The sequence below is a fragment of the Camelus dromedarius genome, chromosome 21, assembly GCF_036321535.1.
Source record: "Camelus dromedarius isolate mCamDro1 chromosome 21, mCamDro1.pat, whole genome shotgun sequence".
Classification (NCBI taxonomy): Eukaryota; Metazoa; Chordata; class Mammalia; order Artiodactyla; family Camelidae; genus Camelus; species Camelus dromedarius.
This window is the reverse complement of record NC_087456.1, coordinates 34,249,494-34,271,674: the sequence shown is the minus strand read 5'-3', so window position 1 is coordinate 34,271,674 and position 22,181 is coordinate 34,249,494. Positions and strand designations below refer to the sequence as shown.

Below are 22,181 nucleotides of genomic sequence, written 5' to 3'. Positions count from 1 at the left end.
AATTTATAAAATGAGTTTAAGCAGGTTAAAGAACAATGCTTAGCTTACATAACCATTTCAGTTATCTTCCAAAATGGAATATTTTTCCCAGAGTAAGTGACACTTAAGTTGAGATGTCAAGCTTAAGCTGAAGGGTGAATTGGAAATAGCCAAGTGAAATGCATCAAAGGAATGTGCCAGCTCTAGGAGATCACATGGAGCTCAAAAATGAGACACAGCGTGGACGTGCGATGGAGTGATGTGCCACCAGGCTTGCAGTCGATGGAGTGAGGTGTGCCTAGCTTTGTAAGGCCAGAGAAAGTTTGGTCTTTACCCTCTGGACTAAAAAGTTCTAGAGGAGTTTAAGCAGGAGAAGAGCGGAATCATATTTTATTTTTAAGAAGTTACTCAGGCAGGAGCATGGAAGATGGACTGGAAGGGGAGCAGGCCTGGGCACTAGGAGGCTGCTCGCTGCAGTGGGGGAAAGCAGGCCACAGTCTGGTAGAGGCAACAGTGGAATTATGAGGGTCATTGTGAGTGGGGGATAGGGTTACAGGGAGCTTGACAAGGAACCGAGCCATACTTAGGGCCTAAGTAACTTGGCAGATGGTGCCGTTCACTGGCGCAGAGAGCAGGTTTGGATCCTAGTGAAGAGTTGAGCTCGGGGTGTGTGAGGTTGAAGGACCCAGTGCACACACGTCCAGTGGGGCAGCTGGGTGTGTTCATCCGGAGTTCGGAGGGTAGCGCAGGTTTGGGGATGTGATTTCTGCATTGTTGGCACACACTGGTGACTGAAGTTGTGGGAGCTGGTGGTGGTGGTCCCCGTGTAGGAAGGGTGTGTAACACGGGTAAAGGATAAGGACCTAGGACTGGAGCCCTGAAGAACGTCACAATTTAAAGGATGAGAAGCCAACACATGGTATTAAGAGGCAACAAAGAAAACTGTAAGATTATGGTGTAAAGAAACTAAGGGTAGAGGAGAGGTATACTCAAATTCCAAATGCTGTGGGAAGTTAAGGACTGATAGGTGTTAACAGGATGTGTCAATGAGGGTTAGATTCAGCTAAAATGGTGGAAAAGCCAAAATAACAGTCCTATGAAACATCAACTGTTTTTTATGTAATTAAATTATAAAATTACCTGTTACACATCTAGTTTTCAACATATACGGTAATCTCAAACTTTAGCACACATTGGAATCACTTTGGAATTGTTAAAAATACTGGTATCTGGCTCCCACTATGAATACTAGTACGTTGGTATTCAGGTTTGTTTACATAAATGCCAGATAGAAATACCCTGAGTGAGTTCAGGACGTCACAAGAGACGTTTGACCGCTCATGTAATTCTTGCCTGTTGACTAAATCTAGAACCTGATCCCCACGGAAGGCGCAGCTGCCGTATTTCTTGTAGGTGTTTTGAAGTCAAATAGACTCGGGTTCAGATCTTGACTCTTGCATACTGGCTACGTGGTAACAATTCTCTTCTTTCTCAACATTAATTTCTGTAAAATAGAGACCTTAATCATCTCAGAAGATATTTGTGAAGATTCAGTAAGATACCTCTGCCACTTATTAACCTTGGACATCAACAAGTTATTTTAGGGGGGGACCAACTGCTCTGGGCCTTCATTTTCTCTTCTCTAATTTAGAGATAATATCACTCACCCATGTTATTGTAAGAGCTCCTAGCGCTTAGCACAGTGCTCAGCACTTAAGAAGTTATAGCTGTCACTGAAACCTTCAATCATGGTGCTACAAGGTTGCCAAAATCAGAAAATCTGATGGTCCTCAGAGAGACGGATGCTCTCGGGACTCTGCAGCAGGCTGGACAGAAAACCCAGGAGGCATCTGAGGTGGATGGGGAGGGAGGTGGGAAGGATTCCGATTCCGTCCCTGAAAGTAGAGTGGTCAGTGTGTTCATTTCCCTTCTGTTCTTTCACAGGGGTGGAGATGGTGAGGTCAGTGCCCATATCTTGCTTTCCAGACACTGTGCATATCTGACAATTTAAAATATCTAGTTGTATTAAGCTTAGCGGGCAGCCAGCCACAGGGTGTGTGGTGAAGCAGCAGGTGTTCACCTGGTGAGCCCCGCTGTGTCAGGAGGGAGTGCTTCTAACAGAAGGTCATGGTGTGACCATTCCAGCAGTTGACCTTGCTTAACCGTACATTAACTCTTTTCAATAACTAATTTTTTTTTTTTTTTTTTTTGCAATTTACAAAAATTTTGACATCTCATTGCATGTTTGTTACATTTCTGTGTTTCACAGACTGTGTGGAGGAGACATAAAGCCAGGAAGTATTTATGTAAAGTGAAAGCTGCCTGCAAGATTCAAGCCTGGTATCGGTGTCGGAAAGCGCGCACAGAGTACCTGGCCGTTCTGAGCGCCGTCCGGACCGCTCAGGGCTGCGTCCACGCCAGACTGCAGAGAAGACGGTACTGTGTGCGGCAGCCGAGTCTGTACAGAGAATGACACTTCTCCTTGATGTGTCTTTTAAATAGTTGCTGTGCTTACTTTGTATGGTTGGTTTGTTGGTGTTTTCTCCATTAATGAAACAGAATATATGCCTAAGACAGCCTTAAAAAATATTCAATCAGATTTGATTCATGCAGGTTCATAAGGGTAAGTATAGGCATGGAGGCGTGGGAAGCAAATAAAATAATCTAGTGAATCTTGGTTTCCTTATTAGGGCCCTGGTTTCACTGGTTTGTTTTGTTTGTTTATTTAGCTATAGGCAACACTTGTTTCTCACTTTTTTTTTTTACTTTGTATTCTTCCCTGTACTCTACGCGTAGTGATGCAGACCTAATCCCCAACTTGCCTCAGTTAATTCTGTTTCCCTATTCCTAGTCCATTTCTTTTAAACACATATTCAGAAGCTCTTGCCAGATTGTCTATATTATTTTTGACTTCATAGTGTAATAATTTTTCTTCAGTCCCCAGAACTGATGAATTAGTGTATCAGTGACAATTTTAAAGATCATTTTAGGAGAGCACCCTAGTGTTAGAAGAGTTTCTTGATCAATTCCATAGATAGAATCAGGGCTTATCAAATAAAAATATAGTTGCCACACTCCACTATTAAGGACCGGTATCCAATTTTCCTGAACCAAAATACCAAATTTTTCCCATTGACAGCCTTATTTTCTAAGAAAGGTGGCAACATGACTTAAGTTAATCTTTCCACTTTTTCCATGAACAGATCAAACAGCCTGTCCTTTCTCAGTTACCTCTTCCCACTATTTTGATGCCTAAAGTTTAATCTCCAGCCCTCACAACATGAATTTTTCTCCAATTCTGTTTACAGAATATTTTTTTTCAGATCTTTTGATGGTGCCCATCTTTCCTTTCAAACGAGCGTACGTTTCTCATCTGCCTGACGCTGGCCCACCCTCCCAAGCTCACTCTGTGACCACCCTGTCTGCTCAGACTCTTGCAGCGTGGACTCGGGTTCATGCTCTGCCGTCATTTGCACACCACCCCTTTATCTAGGCTTTGTCTACATCTGGATGATCCTGCTTCCTTCTGATCCTGTTCAGAATCTTTTTTCATTGTGGAACATAGTATTTCCTGACCACTGTAATTACTGCCAGTTGTAAAACTTCTTTTGCATTGTGTTAACATGTGTGTGTGTTTGTAAAATTCTGATTGCTAGAACTTAAGTATAAATTATATTTTTCCACTTTTTTATTCTCTCATTGTCTTTCTTATTTTTTCCTTCTCCTCTACTATTTATATGGGGGGAGGCAATAATACTTTCTGAATAAATTAAAGTAATTTGAAATTGCTTTCCAATAATCACTTTTTAGGTTTTTGAATATGAGAGCATCCACAATTATCATTCAGAGAAAATGGAGAGCTATACTTTCTGGAAGAACAGCTCGTGAACAATTCTTAATGATGAAAGTAGGTGTTAAAAAAAACTACAGTTCATTTGTAAAGAACTTCTTTAGAAAACAGAAAACAAATAAGTCAATAATTATACATTTATCTTAAATACATCATTGCAGTCAATTAAAAATTATATTCACTCGTAAAAATACATTTGTGAGTATTTCTGTTTATATATCTGTATTTATAAAATATTCTCAAAGTGACTTTTAGAATAAATAATTTATTTGGAGAAAGTCATTAATAGATGTAGAAGTATGCCTGTGTAAGTCAAACACGTAATAATATACTCTTTAAGCCACAATTAGTGATCTGTTTAAAATATTTAACATCAGTTTTTAGAATAGCTATAGTAGCTATGATCTTTGATTAAAGAAATAAAAATTAAAATTATAAACTTCGATGCTCAGGTAATCACAATGTGTGATTATATAGCATTATTATTATTGTGCCTTGTGTTATATATTTACCAATTGGATCCTCATAATAACTCTATGAGGTACTTACAGTTAGCATTCCCATTTTACAGATGAGTAAACCAAGGTCTGGAGAGGGGAAGGGTCTTGCTCAGGGTCAATCAGCTAGTAGGTGGGGTATTATGTTGTAAAACAAACCTAGTTTCCATTTCAGTTCAGATACTTTGTGTGTCTTCGTATTTGATTGTAAGGATGGCACAAGTTTGAAGAATCTAGAATGTGCTGGGGGCGCGCTGTGGTTCTCGAAGCTGCAAACAGCTTCCCTCATAGCTGCTTGTGATGCGCATTCCGTTCTCTGGAGTGTAGCTGGCTTTTTACCAAATGCATTTGTCCTGTCGTGACATTAGTCCTTTTCTCATTCACAATGAAAAGTATCAAGACGATAAAAGGGGAAAAGCTCCAGGTTTGCACCTTCATCAAAACTTATTTTTAGCTCTAGACCTCGATGAATTCCAAAACCACACACCACCACCTTTTCTGGTGTGTGAAACATGACATTCTTAAACTAAAAGTGAAAAAAACAATCATAATTACACCATCTTATTTTACAAAAGGAAATTCAAGAACCTCAGTGGGTTGAATTATTATTTCTATCTATTAATATCACTTGCAAATTTTTCCTTATAGAGACATCAGGCTGCTTGTTTGATCCAAGCAAATTTTAGAGGGTATAAAGGAAGGCAGGCCTTTCTCCGGCAGAAGTCTGCTGCTCTGACCATACAAAGATACCTACGAGCCAGGAAGGCGGGGAGGTGTGAAAGGAGGAAATATGTTGAATTAAAGAAATCTGCGCTTGTTCTGCAAGCACTGGTACGTGCTTGGTTAGTAAGGAAAAGGCTAAGTGTTTTTAAGTAGAATATCGCAGTCTCATGAAGAGAAAATATTTGATGTTAAATTGTGTTAAGAAATGTGAGATTTTGGAGGATAATCTCAAAGCTGATATAACCACTTACTTGAACCCACTCAGCTTCTGCAGGGCCCCGTGTCACAAGGTCATGGTGCCAGAGAGGTCTGTTCCATGAGCCCACTTCCCATAGATGCCCACTGAAAACGCAAGATACACTTTCTCTTGTGTAATAAATCTTCACGAGGGAGCTGAAAGGGGCAGAAGGGAGGCTCCGTGCGAAGGAGGTTGCTACTCAGGTCGCCTTTTGCTTTCTGAGGGGGTGTGACCGTTCCTGGGGTAACTTCCGCACCTTCAGTGAGAGAGAATTCCTCCTAGGGAATCGGCGATGCCTGGGGCATCCAATGTATGAGGCAGTGGCAGAGGCAAAGTAACTGAAGTAAAGGAGAAATCTTTCGTATTTTGTTCTTTTGAGTGTAAGTTGGAACTCTGAAGGCCAGCAGCCACCGTAGAGAGCTTCCGCAGCAAGAGTCTGGTGCCAGGCGTGTGCGCGACTGTCCAACACCCGAGAAGTCGCCTCGCGTGCTTGTCTGCTTTACTATCACCGTCTTCAACAGTTCTGCTTGGAACACTCTAACCTCTTCTGGGTTTAATATTCCTAGACTTCTCCCACTATAGTTAGTACATTCAAAGCCTTAGCCAGGCGTTACTGTGTAGTCTCGTTAAATTCACTGCTATTATTCTTCAGTGAAGTTGCTCAAATATAATTTTGCTTTCTATACTCTGACTTAAAGGTTACACAGTTGAAAATATTGTAAGTGGGGAAGGGTATAGCCCAGTGGTTGGACACGTGTTTAGCATGCATGAAGTCCTGGGTTCAATCCCCAGTACCTCCAAATACATAACTAGCTAGTTAGTTAGCTAGACAGATAGATAAATCTAATTATCTTCCCCCCTCAGAATAATTTCTGCAATCAGAAATAAATCAGTGACAAATTGTGCACATGAAAGAGGTAAAAAAGAAAAAGAAAAAAATTGTATAGTAAAGAATTATAATTACTTTGAGTTACAATGGAAATAATTTTAATAATTAAGAGTTAATTTCTTATTATTAATTTATATAATTTGGTATTGAGGATATACAAAAATAAACATTGGTTGATTGTTTAAGAGTCAAATATTTGATTGTTAATTTTTTCCCCCTTTTAGACTTTAGAAGAGAAAACCAAGACGAGGCTTCTTTGCTTCACAGCAGCTGCCTTTTACCACCTGTCTGCTCTTAGGATTCAGAGAGCATATAAACTTCACGTGGCTCAGAAGAATGCAAATAATAAACAGGTTAACTCAGCCATCTGTATTCAGGTTAGCTTTTCCTTTGCAATAAAGCTATGATGTAATTTTTGTTTAAAATTATTTGATATTTAATAAATAAGGTCATATAATATTTAGCTTTTGCCATATAGCTGTTAGGATGATTTGATGGAATAGAAATAAGTTAATTTTTTTGGTACAAGGATAAAGCTATGATTATTCGCTCATCTGAGGGTGCGTGTTTCTCTAGATATCCTTGCCAACACGTGGCATTAGAAGACAGATTTTTGTCATTCTGATGAATAGAAAATTATGTCTTACTTTTGCTTTGGATTTCCTTTGACTGCTAGCAATTGTAAAAAAACTTTTTCATATGTGTGGGCTGTTCAAATTCTTTTCTGTGTATGATGTGCTTTAAAAATTTTTTTTCATATGCTTTGCTCGTTTTCCTGTTGAGTTCTTTTTTCTTATGATTACAGGAGTTCTTTATGTATCCTGGATAAGAATCTTGCTTGTATATGTTAACATACTAACATATAAAACATCGAGTTAAAACCAATAGAAGAATGATACGTAGCTTGATAAGACATATAAATTATGAAATGAGGACTGTGGTGTGCGGTGTTAAATTCTCTCTCTCTCTCACGCACACACACACACACACGCGCACACTGTCTCTCTCCTTCTCTCTCTCTCTCTCTCTCTCTCTCTCTCTCTCTCTCTCTCTCTCACACACACACACACACACACACACACACACACTCTCTCTCTCACCCACTGGGGCCTGGAAGGAGCTGTGCCAAGTGAAGTGGAAAAGTCCTGCCCTGGCGGGGGGTGGTTGGCCAGTATCTCAACACAGTGTTCTATTTATTTCATTTATGTATACATACATATATTTTAAGAAACCAGAAGTAAAAAAAAAAACTTCGTATGTTTCAAACAGAGGTGGTTTCGAGCAAGACTGCAGCAAAAGAGGTGTCTTCAGAAATATCATAGCATCAGAAAAATTCAGCATGAATCTCAAAATTGTATAAGCCAGCAAAACAGAGCCGCGTCAGTAATACAGAAAGCAGTACGCCGTTTTCTCCTCCGTAGAAAGCAGGAAAAATTTAATGACAGAATCACTAAAATTCAGGTAACTGCACATATTATGATTTTGGTTCAAGACTGTGATCTGCAATTCATCTACATGATATCTAACATTTAAAAAACACACTCATGTACATTTTAAAGAGCTGAGATTGGCCAATAGAATAATTCATAAACACTATGCAACCATAATTTCATTGTTAAGCCCTCTATTTTCAAATTCCCTAGAAGAAGTTGATGTTGAGAGTTGTAAAAGTATTTTAGCAATTTGAATAGGTTGGGACATCTTGGTCAATTATGCTGCTTTAGTTTATATACAGGAATATTATATGTATTTCTGCCTAGGAAAATTGATTTTTCTATTTATTAGGACCCGATTTGAAGTTTTAATTGCAAAGTATCTGATCACATCATATAATTTGACTGAAAATACTTACTTTGTGGAAGTGGATGTAGATATAAGTTCACAGCGTCAGGGGTTGTAACCTTAAAATTGCTGTGTTGTCTCTTTAAGGCATTGTGGAGAGGGTATTCCTGGAGGAAGAAAAATGACTGCACAAAAATGAAAGCTATTCGGCAGAGACTTCAGTGTGTTAACAGGGAGATTCGGGAGGAAAACAAGCTGTACCACAGAACCGCTCTTGCTCTCCATCACCTCCTGACGTACAAGTACCTCTCTGCTATTCTCGAGGCGCTGAAGCACCTCGGTGGGTTTGTTTGAACAATGTCCTGTGCAGGATAGAAGTGCATTTTCACCTTTGAGTGTACGAAGCGCATTGTGATAATACGATGTCATTTTGCTGCCTTGAACGTATCTCTTGTTTTTCCCTTTCAGAGGTAGTTACTAGACTGTCTTCACTTTGTTGTGAGAACATGGCCGAGAGTGGAGCGATTTCAAAAATATTTGTCTTGATCCGAAGTTGTAATCGTAGCGTTCCTTGTATGGAAGTCATCGGATATGCTGTGCAAGTCTTGCTTAATGTCGCCAAGGTGGTTTTGCTTTTTAATAATGAAATGTTCATCGGTCAGGAAATCTGACCCAGCGGATTACGTTTGTGCTTGTTCATCACTAGAACTTCCATCCAAGCTCAAATTCACCTACTAGGTGCAGGAGTCTCGGGGGGACGTGTATACTCTGTTAACATGCCTGTGCGTAGGAACACTACGTCTTCTGTTTTCATGGTGTTACCAGCACTGATGGCTAACGTATGTTGAGTACTTGTTAACCATGTGCAGTGCTTTTCACACACCATCTAATTTAGTCCTCACATTAATCCTCCAAGGGAGCTCCTATCACTCTGCTCATTGCATAGAGAAGGAGTAGTCATCCTTACGGGAGGTAGGTCCCTTGCCTGAGGCCCAGTGTGATAAGTGGTGGAGCTGGATTGGGGCTCGTGTTCATCTGCCTCCAGAGCTGATGTCCGTGCACCCACTGCACTGAGTCAGCAGCAGAACGTCTTCTGATCATGTCTGGTAAACGTGATGAAGCTACTGCTGTAACCTGGGCACCCTGTAACACTCCAGGTGTGAGGGGGTGAGCCTGTTGGCCTTGGATGGGTGGCAGTTATCTGTGCTAAACTATAATGCGTGCAGAGGAACTGAGATGACAGATTCATCCCCTACACCAGCCTCTCAGCCGTAACGTAGAGGCTTTACCTGGGGGTTTCTCTTTGAGGAGTCGTGGCTGAGAGCACAGACCCTGACGCCAGACTGCCTGGGTTCAGGCCCCAGCTCTGCCGCGCACCACAGGCTACTTTGCCTCTCCGCTTCCCTTCCTTTACCTGTGAAGTGAGCGTAGTGACAGGACCTACCTCTCAATGTTGCTGTGAGGGTTAGATGAGTCAGTCTGCGTGAGGCACCTGAACCGCAGACCAGGCACGTGTTCCGTATTCATATTGTTCTGTTGTTTTTATCTTAGTATCATTAGCATTATCTGTCACCATGCAAATTCCAATATGAAAATGAAGCATGAAAAATATATTCTAGACTAACGATCATCAAATTTATTTTACTTTAAGCAAGCTCACCTTCCTCTCCAGGGTAGCTAATTAAATCTTACCCTATGATTAACTATCACAGATAAGTTACCTTTTTTTGAGAGGTTCTCACTAAAATGGCCTTGTCTTTAAGCTTGCTTTTATGTACATCAAGATGCACATTTTCAGAGATTTCAAATTTGATTCATTTTTTGTGGAACTTTAAAGTAGATTGGGAAGAAAAACAGTAAAATGCAGGTGCATATAAGATGGGCTCAGAAATGAGAACAACGTCAGAAAGTCGTTCCGCGAAGTCCTTAGTACCTGCTGCACGTGGTCCAGGATTTGGCTGTAAGCTTTCATTTTGGTTGGGCTGCTTATTTAAGAGTTTCTGTGTTTGTTATAACTTCTACTTTCCTTCTGTTCTCGTCCAGTATGAGAAAACGGCTTCGGCAGTCTATGAGATGGAAAACTGTATAGACACACTGTTGGAGCTTCTGCAGATGTACCAGGAAAAGCCCGGTGACAAAGTTGCAGACAAGAGTAGAAGCATTTTCACGAAAACTTGCTGTTTGTTAGCTGTTTTATTGAAGACGACAAATCGAGCTTCTGTGAGTGTTAATGTTTCCTTTCTTTGAGATTATTTTTACATGTTCTTAAGTCTAAGACTTTGATACTTTTTCAGTAATTATCACAACTGAAATAGAGTTTTGTATGTGTTCACACCTGCTTTTTGTGCTGATATTGGAGTTGTTATTGTCTCCAGGCATTACAGTCAGCGTAGAGGTGACCAAAGGCCGTGTGGTTTTTATCCTGAGAACAGTGGGAAACCACTGAAGGATTTTAAACACTGGAATATGTTTAAGTTTTAGTATCACTTTGGCTGCTGATTGAAGAATGGTTTGCGGAGAGCATGTGTGTGGATGTGGGGAGACCACTAGGAAGGAGGCAGGTGTAGATATGTGGTGATCTAAACCGGAGGTCAGTGAGTAACTGGAAGCTTTGAAGACATAAAATTCATATGACTTGAAACTATATATATAATAGGTATCTTGACTTTAATGTTTGGCTTTTTATTCAGTATAGGGTTAAGTGTATAATTTTTGAATATTTGCCTTCATAATTGCTATAAATTCATTCATAATTTAAACCAATCTAACTGCTGAACTTGGAGAGCTTGGCTTTTCATTGTTAAAAGTTTATAGTTTACTGCATGGTGTGTTTGTGATTGATTTTGCTAGCATAGAAGATATACAAAATTTACTTCTTACTAGTTTAAAGGTACACTTTCTTTTTTAGGATGTTCGAAGTAGGTCCAAAGTTGTTGACCGTATTTATAGTCTCTACAGACTTACAGCTCATAAGCATAAAGTGAACACTGAAAGAATACTTTGTAACCAAAAGAAGAATTCTTCCATGAGCATTCCCTTCATTCCAGAAACGCCTGTAAGAACCAGAACAGTTTCAAGGTGAGCAGTCAAGGTACCCTACAGTTTGTGTCACTGTCGATTCATTCATTCATCCACTTGGCAAACGTCCATTGAGTACCTCCTGTAAGCAAGACAGGGCGCTTGAGGATGGAGGGACCGCATGTGAACAAGGAAGAACCTTTGGTGAAAAAACAGGAGACAATCACATTAGTTGATGAAGTAATAACCTGCAGCTTTGAGTATTTAGTCGTTAGTCAATAAATTCCTGGTATTAAATAGTTACGTGCTAAGGCTAATAACTAGCTTTTTATCAGCTCTGCCATGTTGTTCCCTTCCCTGCACGTGAGACAAGCTGCCTTGTCAGAGAGGTGCCGAAAGTCCTCGTTGGCCAAAACGTCAGCTTCCAGCTCCTCTCCTGATCACCCTGACACCCGGAATTTCTCCTTCTGGAGAAGTTCTGTGAGGCCTTGCATTAGTGACGCAGCCGCTGTAACAGATTAGCACAAGCTTAGAGCCTTAAATAGCAGTCGCTTGTTCTCCCACGGTTCCTGAAACCGCAAGTTCAAAATCAAGGTGTCGGTGGGGCCTCGCTTTTTCTGGGGCTCTCAGGTGGGGTTCTTCGTTGGCTCATCCTGTCTCTGGTGACTCGGCGTCCTTGGCTTGTTGCTGTGGAACTCCGTCCTCTGCCTCAGTCTTCACGAGACTTCCCCTCCTTCCGTGTCTCTTGTCAGGACACTTGTTGTTGGGTTTAAGGTCAGTCCAGGTATCGAGGATGATTGTAGCTTGGGATCCTTCAGTTAAATTCAGCTGCAAAGACCCTTTTTCCAACCAAACTACAGGTCCTGAGGATTAGGATGTGAATTTATCTTCCGGGGGCCAACCATTCAGTTTACAGCAGACCTATGGAGGTAACAGTGGCTTTAACTAGCTTAAAACATGTAACTTTAGAAGTTTAAAAAAAACAGGTGTTAGTGGAGCTGGTTAACCAAAGAGATAGCACCTTTGCTGTCAGAGCGTGGAGACGTGTGGGGCGGCTGCTCCACTGTGGCCGTGGACTTGGTGTCACTGTGCAGTGTGGAGCCGCATCGGTAGTTCAGGAGAATGACAGTCAACAGGCAGCCACCTGGATGAAGTAACAAAGCCTGTGTTAGCCGCTGGGATGGAGGATAACCAGGGGGCCTGCAGACAGGGTGGCTGGGACGTCACATTATCTCTGGGATGTAACTGTGAGAAGTAAGAGTTGAGGGAAGGACGGGGGAAGGGCTGGGGGAAGGTGAGGATGCTGACCATGGGTTTTGCTTCCAGGAAGCCTGAGGGGCCTATGACATGCATCAGAGGCAAGTACAAACCAGCCATTAGGAAGTCGGGCCTGTGGTTCTGCACAGAAGAATCAGCCTAGAGATTTAATTTAGGGGAATCATTACATTCAGGACTCATTAGGTAACATTTAAAGCCTGGAGAGGAATGTGACGGCCTCAGAAGAAGGGAATACATGGAAAAGAAAGTCCCAAACTCAGCCTAGGGTAACCCCTGTTTCTTCAAAAATCAAGTAGAGAAAGAGCCAGGCAAGAGCCCTGAAAGGGAATCGTTCCTCAGACGGGAAGACACCACAGAGAATGGACGCTGCTGAGAGGTGAGGCTAGCCGAGGGTGAAAAGTGGATTTGGCACCACTGGGGGCTGGTGGCGCCTGCAGATTAACAAGGACCAAAATGGAACACCATGTGAGATGCTCGCAAGTTATTCCTTTACTGTTGTTATAAACCCACGAGTTTACATACAGTGAAATTCCTTTCACTGTACTATTTTCAAGTGTAATATCTGATAAATTTTTTTATGAAGTAGTGGTCTTCTATTGTAGAGATCTCTGGCAGCGTTCTTTCATTAGATGCTATAAAATTAAAAATATTATATTGATTTAAGGTACAAATTTGTTATTATTCGTGAATTCACTTACTGTCCAGAATTTATTACATTGGAACTTCAGCTCTGACTTTACATTCCAATCAGACAGTAAAATTGTGTTTCAAATTGATTAAGTTAATTTTAACTTACTAACAATGATTTAATTGATTTTGATGAACTAAGTTAACTCACATTTAATTTTCCTTCTTCCCTCTCCCTTCCACTCTCCTTCCCTTTCAGAGACTCAGCAGTTCTCCACTAGGTATAAATCCTACAGTGTTGACAATGCACTGTTTCATGACCTGGGTTATACAGCAGTTTAGCTTTATAATTACTCACAAGCTGTATAATAGTTGTAAATTGGTGTTGCACATGCATGTTTTACAGGATAAAAGTAGATCTGCTTTAAATTTATTAATGGGAACCATTTCTAAATATGATTTTTATTTAAGGGCTCAATAATTATAATTTTAATTATGTTTTTAAAACTGTAACACATGAATGAATATATTCTTTCTTTTTCCACTTTGACAGTTAGGTTTTCTGAGATAGAACTCCCAACAGCATAAATGCCCCGTTTCATAGGTGTGCAGTTCAGCGAGTTTTGACAAATGTATTCAGCTGTGAAACCACTACCACCAAGATTCAACACCTGTCACAGCAAAGCCCCCTCGTGCCCCTTTGCAGTCAGTCTCCCCCTGACCCGGAGATTCTGGAAACTGCTGATATGATTGGGTATTTTCAGTTTTGCCTTTTCTGCTTTGTTGCATGAGTAGAGTCAAACAGAATGTAGCTCTTTGTGACGGACTCTTAATTAGCTGAATGCTTTTGAGGTTCATCCGTGTCGGCGCATGGCTTAGATTTTCTTCTCAGCTCCCAGAGTGCTGTTCTGCTGTATGGATATACCACACTCCGGCCTCTGGCCACTCCCCAATTAATTGAAATTTGGATTTTTCCCAGGAAAGAATAAGAAGATGGAAATCGCACATAGTGGTAGGGATCCGTGTGAGAAAGACGTAGGCGCTCCCCTCGGAGGCTGCTGTCTTCTCAGTGAAGTGGGAGATTGTAAACACTAGCTCAGAAGCAGATCTGGGAGGATGTGGAGAGGACCTTTGAAAAGAAGGAAGGAATAAAATAGTCAACTTGGGGAAAGAGAGAGGAAGCAGTTTCCAGGCAATTTCACTCATTGGCATCAAAGCAGCCAGCCTGGCTCTGTAGTTTTTCGTTATCCACGTTCATCTGTCCAGGAACGGAGAAGGCAGAGCTTTGGATTCACTTGGAATCCGCATGGGACTTCCCGGTTGAATTCAGTAGAAAAGAGCGACAATAGAGTTAAGGGCGTTTGCGGAGGAGATTGTGCTGATGGACCCAGGCGAGACAAGGGGGAAGAGGGCAGCGATCTGCCGGGTGGAGGTGGCCGTGGGAGGAGGATGCGCGCGCGGGGCGAGTCAGATGTGGCGCTGGAGCGCGGGAGCCTCACACCGCGCTGTCGGTGCGGGTGCACGTCCTGAGGACGACTGTCTCGTGATCGCGTGCGAAGGGGTGGGCAGAGGGTGATCCGAGGAAAGGGGGCAAAACAGGCAGGTGAGGTTGCTGCCTTTCTGGCCGCGGGAGGCCGACGTTCAGAGGATGGGACCAGAGTTGAGAAGAAGGAGAACCAGGTTTACAAACACTTGAGTTTGGTAGCCGAATAGCCTCAGCTTCCAAGGAGCCAGGGTCATCTTTCAGGGAAGATGGAGAGAAATAGTTTCCAAGTCGGGAAAGGCAGGAATACGAAGCCTCCCACCTAACATGAGAGATTGTGAGGGAGGCGAGGTGTCCAGAGGAGCCACGTTTCAGTTAAGACAAAACGGTAGAGGTAACTCTTTTAAGAGAAGACCTTGATTAATGCAAGGTTTTTATTCTTCTCACAGACTGAAGCCAGACTGGGTTTTGAGAAGAGATAAGGTGGAAGAAAGCATGAATCCTCTAAAAGCTATTCAGATGGTGATGGACACGCTTGGCATCCCCTGTTAGTGACGCAGACGTTTCAGAGTGGGCAGTGAAAGAAGCTTAAAGCTGGTGACACGCACCTAAAGTGTCTTTTGCTCTCTTTGTACAGCTTTTAAAATCTGACTTTGTATTAAACTTAAAAAAGATACATAACAAATAAACTTTATACCCTTGGTTTCTTTTATTTAATAGCTTTACGCATGTAACAGACTAATGTTATAAAATGATTTCAACAGTTATTCATGTCTGTCATCTTAAAATATTATATTAGTCTGAATATAGTCACATTCCTAAAGGCAAAAGATTAGCTTTTTATTCCTTTTTTGTAGGTATATTGAGGCATTTATCTAAAATAAATCTTGGAAATGTAAGACTCTGCCAACTCACTTAGAAGTGAGAAGAGGATAAAATAACCCACAATATCTTGGAAAACATCCTTGTGTCTCCTGACTGACGGGATCACCTAGACAGGCAGGTGAGCCCTTTGGGTAAGTTAGATGAATTCAACCTATCCCTTCATATACTGAAAATCCTCAACTTTGAACTGAGTGGGGTGACCACTGACCTGGGAAGAGCAAGCTATTGCTTATAATGGAAACTTGTCTGGAAACACAGCACGGGCCTGGAAACGACTCAGTGTTGAAACACAACTTGTTATTTTCTGTAGCTTTGGGTCCCTGTTACCTGTACTGAATTATGTGGGCCCAAGGCCACAGAAGCCTGATGTCAGGGCTGTTTGAAATCTGATAGGGTCCCAAAGTCTGTCTCGATATGCGGGCCAAGACCGTTTTTAACTGTTTAAAAGATATCAGTAATAGTTAGAAATGGAGAGACCAGTTAACTACTTACTTAATTAATTTGTTGGAAGAAGGATTAAACCCAATTAGTGGGAAGTTGTCTGAGATTTGGTTAGAATAGATGTAAAGACCTTATTGACATATTAATATACTGAAATTAACTGGAAATTTGGGGGTAACTTTTTTGCCTTTTTTTTCTTCCAATAAACTGGAATTTTCAAGAGTTTCACCTTAACCAGTTTTCTCTGGAGTCTAAAGAATGTTGTGGCCACACAGTGTTACAGTAAAGTATCTTTTTCTTAGTGATAGGCTCATAGCTAAAAGCTTTCTAGTCAGAATTCATCCAAGATGGTTCCACGGATGGAACCAGAATTTCCCATTTCCCCAGGCAGAGTGACAGCCACAGATCAACACAGAGCACAGAGAACAAAGCACGCCGTCAGCCTGCCTAGTCTGGGCTCTCATCAGTCTATAATCAGGCACTCTCTTAAATGCAGAGGGCCCTCAGGGGCACATGCACATCAGAACCAACTGATCCAAAAGCGCACCCCTTACCCAAGTGCTGCTCACAACAGTCCTCAATGGCTGACGCATGTCGGGATCAACTGGCCACAGAAGGAGGATGCCTGGTGCGCTTCCGGTGGGCCGCCTGGTGCTGGAGCTCATCAGCTCATCTCAAATGCCGTTTCCATTTCCACCAAATGGAAGTGAAAACAGGCAGCCGGAGCTGAGCAGGGGAGAGACGCGGGAGTCCCGGGAACAAGTAGTTCTGGCAGACCTTGCTAGAGGCTTCATTTGCAATTAGATGAATACGATAGGTTTTATTTCAATAGGAAATAAGGAGAAACAAGAAACAATTTTTAAAATATTATGAGACATATTTTATAGTATTGATGAGGAAGTGAGGTACAATTTCTCTCCACTTTCAACATTTGTTGAAAAACTTAGAAAAGGCAAATAACTTACTGATATTTCACTGGTTTTATTACATATAAAAATAAGGATATACTGTATTGTTTTATTAAATAAGACAGTAGTTCAAAAAGATATTTGCACCCCTGTGTTCACTGCAGCAGCATTTACAATAGGCGTGATGTGGAAGCAGCCTAAGTGCCCACTGGTAGATGAATGGACAGAGAACATGAAATATACATAAACATATATGTGAATATTACTCAGCCATAAAAAATGAAATCTTGTCATTTGTGACAACGTGGGTGAAGCCAGCAGGTATTATGCTAAGTGAACTAAGTCAGACAAGGAAAGACCAATATTGTATGACCTCATGTGGAATCTAAAAAACAAAACAGAATGAAAACAGACTCACAGATACAGAAAGCTAAAGAGTGATTGGTTGCCAGTGGGGGGTGTGAAGTAGATGAAGAGGATTAAGAGGTGCAAACCTCCAGCTGTAAGATAAATAAGCCATAAGGATGTAGTATACAGCATAAGGAATATGAACAATAATATTGTAATAATTTGGGGACAGATGGTTACTAGACTTGCGTGGTGATCACTTATGCAAATGAGTGTATGCAAATACCCCATCACTATGTAGTATGCCTGGAACTAACACACTATTGTACATGAACTATATTTTAATTAAAAAATAATGAATAAATAAGAGACTTTCTTTGTTAAATGGTAATTAAATTAGAGTAGAAAATTCCTTGTTTTAAGAATATTTAAATCTTAAATTAACAAATCTGAGATATCCAAACATTTTGAAGGTCTTCGAATTTTCTTGGGATGCTTTTCCTGGCTAGTGGCATTGCAGGATTTGTGCAGAATTACACTGGTACTTTGCCCTTTCAGTTTCATTATATGCAGATTTTTCATCATTTAATTCTTCTCCAAATGTGTTTGGTGGCTATTTATTCTTTATAACTTAAAGAGCAGAGAAAATTAATTTCATTCTGTTTTCCCTAGAAATATTTTCATACAAATACATTAAAATGATAATCCTTCATTCACAATGTTCTCACCACATTGAAAAATGGATGTACACACATTTGAGAGAGGAACTAAATATTCAGATCTGTTTTCATGTTTTCAACTTACCTTGTCCCCCAACAGTAGAAATCCATATTAGAAGGACATGAATTAAGAGCAACAGGCTAGATTATTGCAGTCGTGTGTAATTATAAATGGTCCAGCAGTTGTAGTGTTGATCGGAATCCTGCTTTCATTTACAGTTATAAGCATGACTTTGAATCCAGTGCACTACCAGGAAGCTAGTTAACGAAATCCTTTTGGTAAATATCAAAGTTCACAGAGGGTAGTGTGAAATAATTAAATAATGTCTTATCATGTTTTCACATTAATACTCTGAATTCATCACTTGATATTTGAGCATGATAATAGCCATGCACCTTCTTTGCTGTTGCAGTTACTAAGCGTCTGAGTTGGAAGCATTCAGAAATGGACCATTGAGGAGGAGAGGTGAAGCCCCTTGTCCTCTTGCTGACCAGGAAGTCAGCTTTTTCAGAAGACAGCCAAGTGCAGGTCTTCAGTCCTCATTCCAACACAGCCTCAGTCTTGTGGTTATTATAAATTCCTCTTCAAGGGGCACTAAGTATTAGGTTCCCTCTTAATCATCTTTATATTTTTCTAGATATTTTGAAAATCTAGTCAAGAATAATTTTGCCGAATAATGCTTCGTGAAATTTTTGAACAAATTATATTTCAAAATCAATTTATTTAGGAGGGGCTTTAAGACTGGCTACATGAGGAATTTCATATAGTCTCTCCCCAAAAGGTGGAAATAAAACTGGGCAAAATTATTTTTAAAAAATAAGCATTTATAGCTTCTGAAAATTGGTCAAAGAGCATACTGTTGAGAAATATTTATACAGTTAAAAAAAAATTGGCTGCTCCCATCCTCCTCTGTTCCTCTCCTGGAGGGAAATGTCTTCATAGCAGAGCTTGGAAAAATCCACACGCAGTGACACTGCTGAATTCAGTAGATCACAGTGGGAAACGGTTTAGGGAGACGAACATCTCCAGATGACTCCACTTGGGCAGGTGGGAAAGTGGCAGGCCACTTAGGTATTTAACAGGATGCTGAAGAAGTCCTTGACTCTCCTTTTTCTCCCTTAGCCAAACTTTCTTGAATCCCAAGACAGGCCCCTACTTTCCTTGGTAAGGCCTTAAACAGTGCTCCTGATATTGATAAAACTGATATATTTGTTCATGAAGTACAGTCGGTTGCAATGTGTCAGTTTCTGGTGTGCAGCACAATGTCCCAGACATGTATATACATACATGTATTCGTTTTCATATTCTTTTCCATTAAAGGTTATTACAAGACATTGAATATAGTTCCCTGTTATACAGAAGAAACTTTTTAAAATCTATTTTTATGTATAGTGGCAACAGTTGCAAATCTCAAACTCCCAAATTTATCCCTTCCCACCCCCTTTCCCTGGTAACCATAAGATTGTTTACTATGTCTGCGAGTCTGTTTCTGTTTTGTAGGTGAGTTCATGTTGATCTTTATTTTCTTTTTCTTTTTTAAGATTCCACATATGAGTGATATCATATGGAATTTTTCTCTTTCTGGCTGACTTCCCTTAGAAGGATGATCTCTAGGTCCATCTGTGTTGAAAACTGGTATTTTTAGGGTACAGTGTATCATCACTCGCAGCAAAATCTTTTAGCAGTTCCACAGCACATTTAAGGACACTGAATTGGTGTATTAGTTCTAACAGTTACTTGGTGGAATCTTTAAGATTTTCTCTATATGAGATTTTGTCATCTGCAAACAGACAAGTTTACCTCTTCCTTTCTGATTTGGACGACATTTATTTCTTTTTCTTGCCTAACTGCTCTGGCAAGGACTTCTGGTACTACGTCAAATAGAAGTGGTGAGAGTGGGCACCCTTGTCTTGTTCCTGATCTTAAAGGAAACGCTTCTAACCTTTTGCCGTTAAGTGTGGTGGTAGCTGTGGGCTTGTTTTTTTTTATTATTATGTCGAGGTGCATTCCTTCTATATTTAATTTTTTGAGAATTTTTATCATGAAAAAATGTTGAAACTTAAATGCTTTTTTGCATCTGGTGAGAGTATCATCTGATATTTACCCTTTACCCTGTTGTTATGGTGTGTCACACGTATTGATATGCGTATTCAAACCAAACTAGCAACCTGTGAACAAACCCACCTGATCAGTGTGAGTGGTCCTCCTGGTGTGCTCTTGAACTTGGTTTGCTAGTATTTTGTGAGGAATTTTGCATCTATGTTTATCAGTGGTATTAGGTTTTAAGTTTTCTTTTTTGTAGCATCATTTATTTAGCTTTCATATTAGATTAATGCTGGCCTGAAAATAAGTTTAGAAGTCTTCCCTTCTCTTCAGTGTTTTGGAAGAGTTTGAGAAGGGTTGACATTAATTCTTCTCAAAATGTTTGGTGGAGTTCACCAGGGAAACCATCTGGTTCTGGGCATTTTTTTGTTGGAAGATTTTGATTACTAATTCAAACCCTAATTTGTTATTGGTCTGTTCAGATTTTCTATTTATTTGTGATTCTAGGTCGTATTTTTCTAGGAGTTTATGCATTTCTTTTAGGTCATCCAATTTGTTGGTATATAATTGTTTATAGTAATCTCTTATGCGCTGCTGTATTTCTGTTATATCTGTTGCCACTTTTATTTCTGATTTTATGCATTTAAATCTTTTTTCTTAGTCTAGCTAAAGATTTGTTGATTTTATCTTTTTAAAAAAGCAAGTCTCAATTTTGTAACCTATGATGATTGCATTTACTTCTGCCTGGTCTTTGCTCTTCCCGTCCTGCTAACTTCGGGACTGGATCGTCCTTCTTTTTCTAGGCCCCAGTGTGGATGTTCTCACTTGCTATTTTAATACCTAATTTTATGTTTGCAATATTTCCCCAAATAAATTGTAAGCTCACTGGTTTTGTCTGAATGTCTAAATGTACTGTTCAATATGGAGAAGGCCATATAGTCATCACCGCCATTCTTGAGCTCATTAGTCTGTTGATAAGTAGTCTAGTATCAGGGACTAAGGTAAAAATAGTTAATATCGTCTTGGTACAAGTTTAATGGTTTAATTTGTTTTAACATATGCGTGAGAAGATACAAAGTTGAAAAAAGAAACTCGTGTCAGTTTTATTTTCTTGCAATAAAGTAGTGAACAGCAGAAAAATATCAAAAGTGGTCTTAGCAAGAGAGTAAGCGTGGTGGCTGGCTGGGCGGTGGCCACACGCTTGGGTGGCAGTGCCTGTTTACGCACACCTGGGGCAGCCCCCCACCCCCTCCCAACACACCGCTCGAAACGGTGGCATTGACATATCTGCGCTACACCCTATTTTATGCGTAAAGTCGATGATTTCCTCTGTTCTTGCATAATATTTTTGTCATTTTCAGCTTTAACTGTATGTGATTTTTATTCATGTTTTCTTCAGATATTATATATGGATCTGAAAGTAGAAAAATATATTAAATTAATTAATAATCATAATCTTTTTTATGGACTAATAAAACATCAACCTGATGAATATTTTAGGATAAAATAAGATTATGAAACAATCTAAATAGCTAATTTTAAAATGTTTAGTCTTTTTATTGAAGTATAGTTGATTTACAATGTTTCAGGTATACAGCAAAGTGATTCAGATATATCTATATTTAATATATATATATATATTCTTTTTCAGATTCTTTTCCATAATAGCTAATTTTTGTTAACATTAGCCAAGTACTATTTTTAGCACCTTGTAAGTATAAGCTGTATGAAACCTTACAACGTCTTCGTCGAGTTGTTACTCCTAGTTCATACACTAGAAAACTAGTTACGCTTTCCAAGGTCACACAGCCTTTTAGGTGGGGACGATAAACGTGGACCCAGCAGTTCAGCTGGAGAGTCTTGACCGTCTGTCTAACACATGCAGTGTCCACAGTAGTGACTGCACACGGAGCAAGGTCATGCTAAGCTATTCTATGTGGTAAATGGCCCTTTTTCCTCCTTTCCTCGTTCAGCTAGCAGTGGTTACAAACACTCCAAATTTATGAACATTCCACCATTTTAAATCTATGTTTATATTTTTCTCTTATGCCCACAATGTGGAAGAACCACAGAAAATCATAATCTTTCTAAAAGCTTTCTATTAAAATGCAACTATATATATACATTAATTATACAACATTTCAAAACATAATCTACAAGCATTTGGTTGTTGTTAAAATTTACTTTTTCCTAATCTGATGCCCCCTTAGGTGACCAGCTCACCGCTGGGTAGTCCTGCGGCCACCAGCCTCCAGGGAGGCTGGAAACGTCCTCTCGCTGGAAAGGCACGTCTCCAGATCAGAAGGGGATTTTCTAACACTAAATTTGGGGGTGGGGGACAAGCAAGGGTTTGGTGTATTAAAATACCACATATTGAACACTTTTGATAGCAACTGTACTTAAATACGGTAATTGTGGTTTCATTATATTTGAAAACATTGTTCTGGGAAGGGACCAGGAGCTTCACAAAAC

The 22,181-nt window shown here is 40.1% G+C and overlaps 1 protein-coding gene across 2 annotated transcripts in view; it reads left to right on the top strand.

The window, feature by feature from the left end:
- Positions 1-15,094, top strand: part of ASPM (assembly factor for spindle microtubules) — a 51,411-nt gene extending 36,317 nt beyond the window's left edge. The window contains exons 19-28 of one of the 2 annotated variants that reach the window (XM_031438351.2): positions 2,249-2,415; positions 3,790-3,886; positions 4,975-5,157; positions 6,401-6,553; positions 7,446-7,637; positions 8,106-8,298; positions 8,427-8,581; positions 10,002-10,178; positions 10,867-11,036; positions 14,814-15,094. In XM_031438351.2, coding sequence (XP_031294211.2) covers positions 2,249-2,415; positions 3,790-3,886; positions 4,975-5,157; positions 6,401-6,553; positions 7,446-7,637; positions 8,106-8,298; positions 8,427-8,581; positions 10,002-10,178; positions 10,867-11,036; positions 14,814-14,916 — 1,590 coding nt within the window. In that variant the 3' untranslated portion in view covers positions 14,917-15,094. The remainder of the gene's footprint in view (positions 1-2,248; positions 2,416-3,789; positions 3,887-4,974; positions 5,158-6,400; positions 6,554-7,445; positions 7,638-8,105; positions 8,299-8,426; positions 8,582-10,001; positions 10,179-10,866; positions 11,037-14,813) is intronic. The other variant, XM_031438352.2, reaches the window with a different exon arrangement.
- The last annotated feature ends 7,087 nt before the right edge of the window (positions 15,095-22,181 follow it).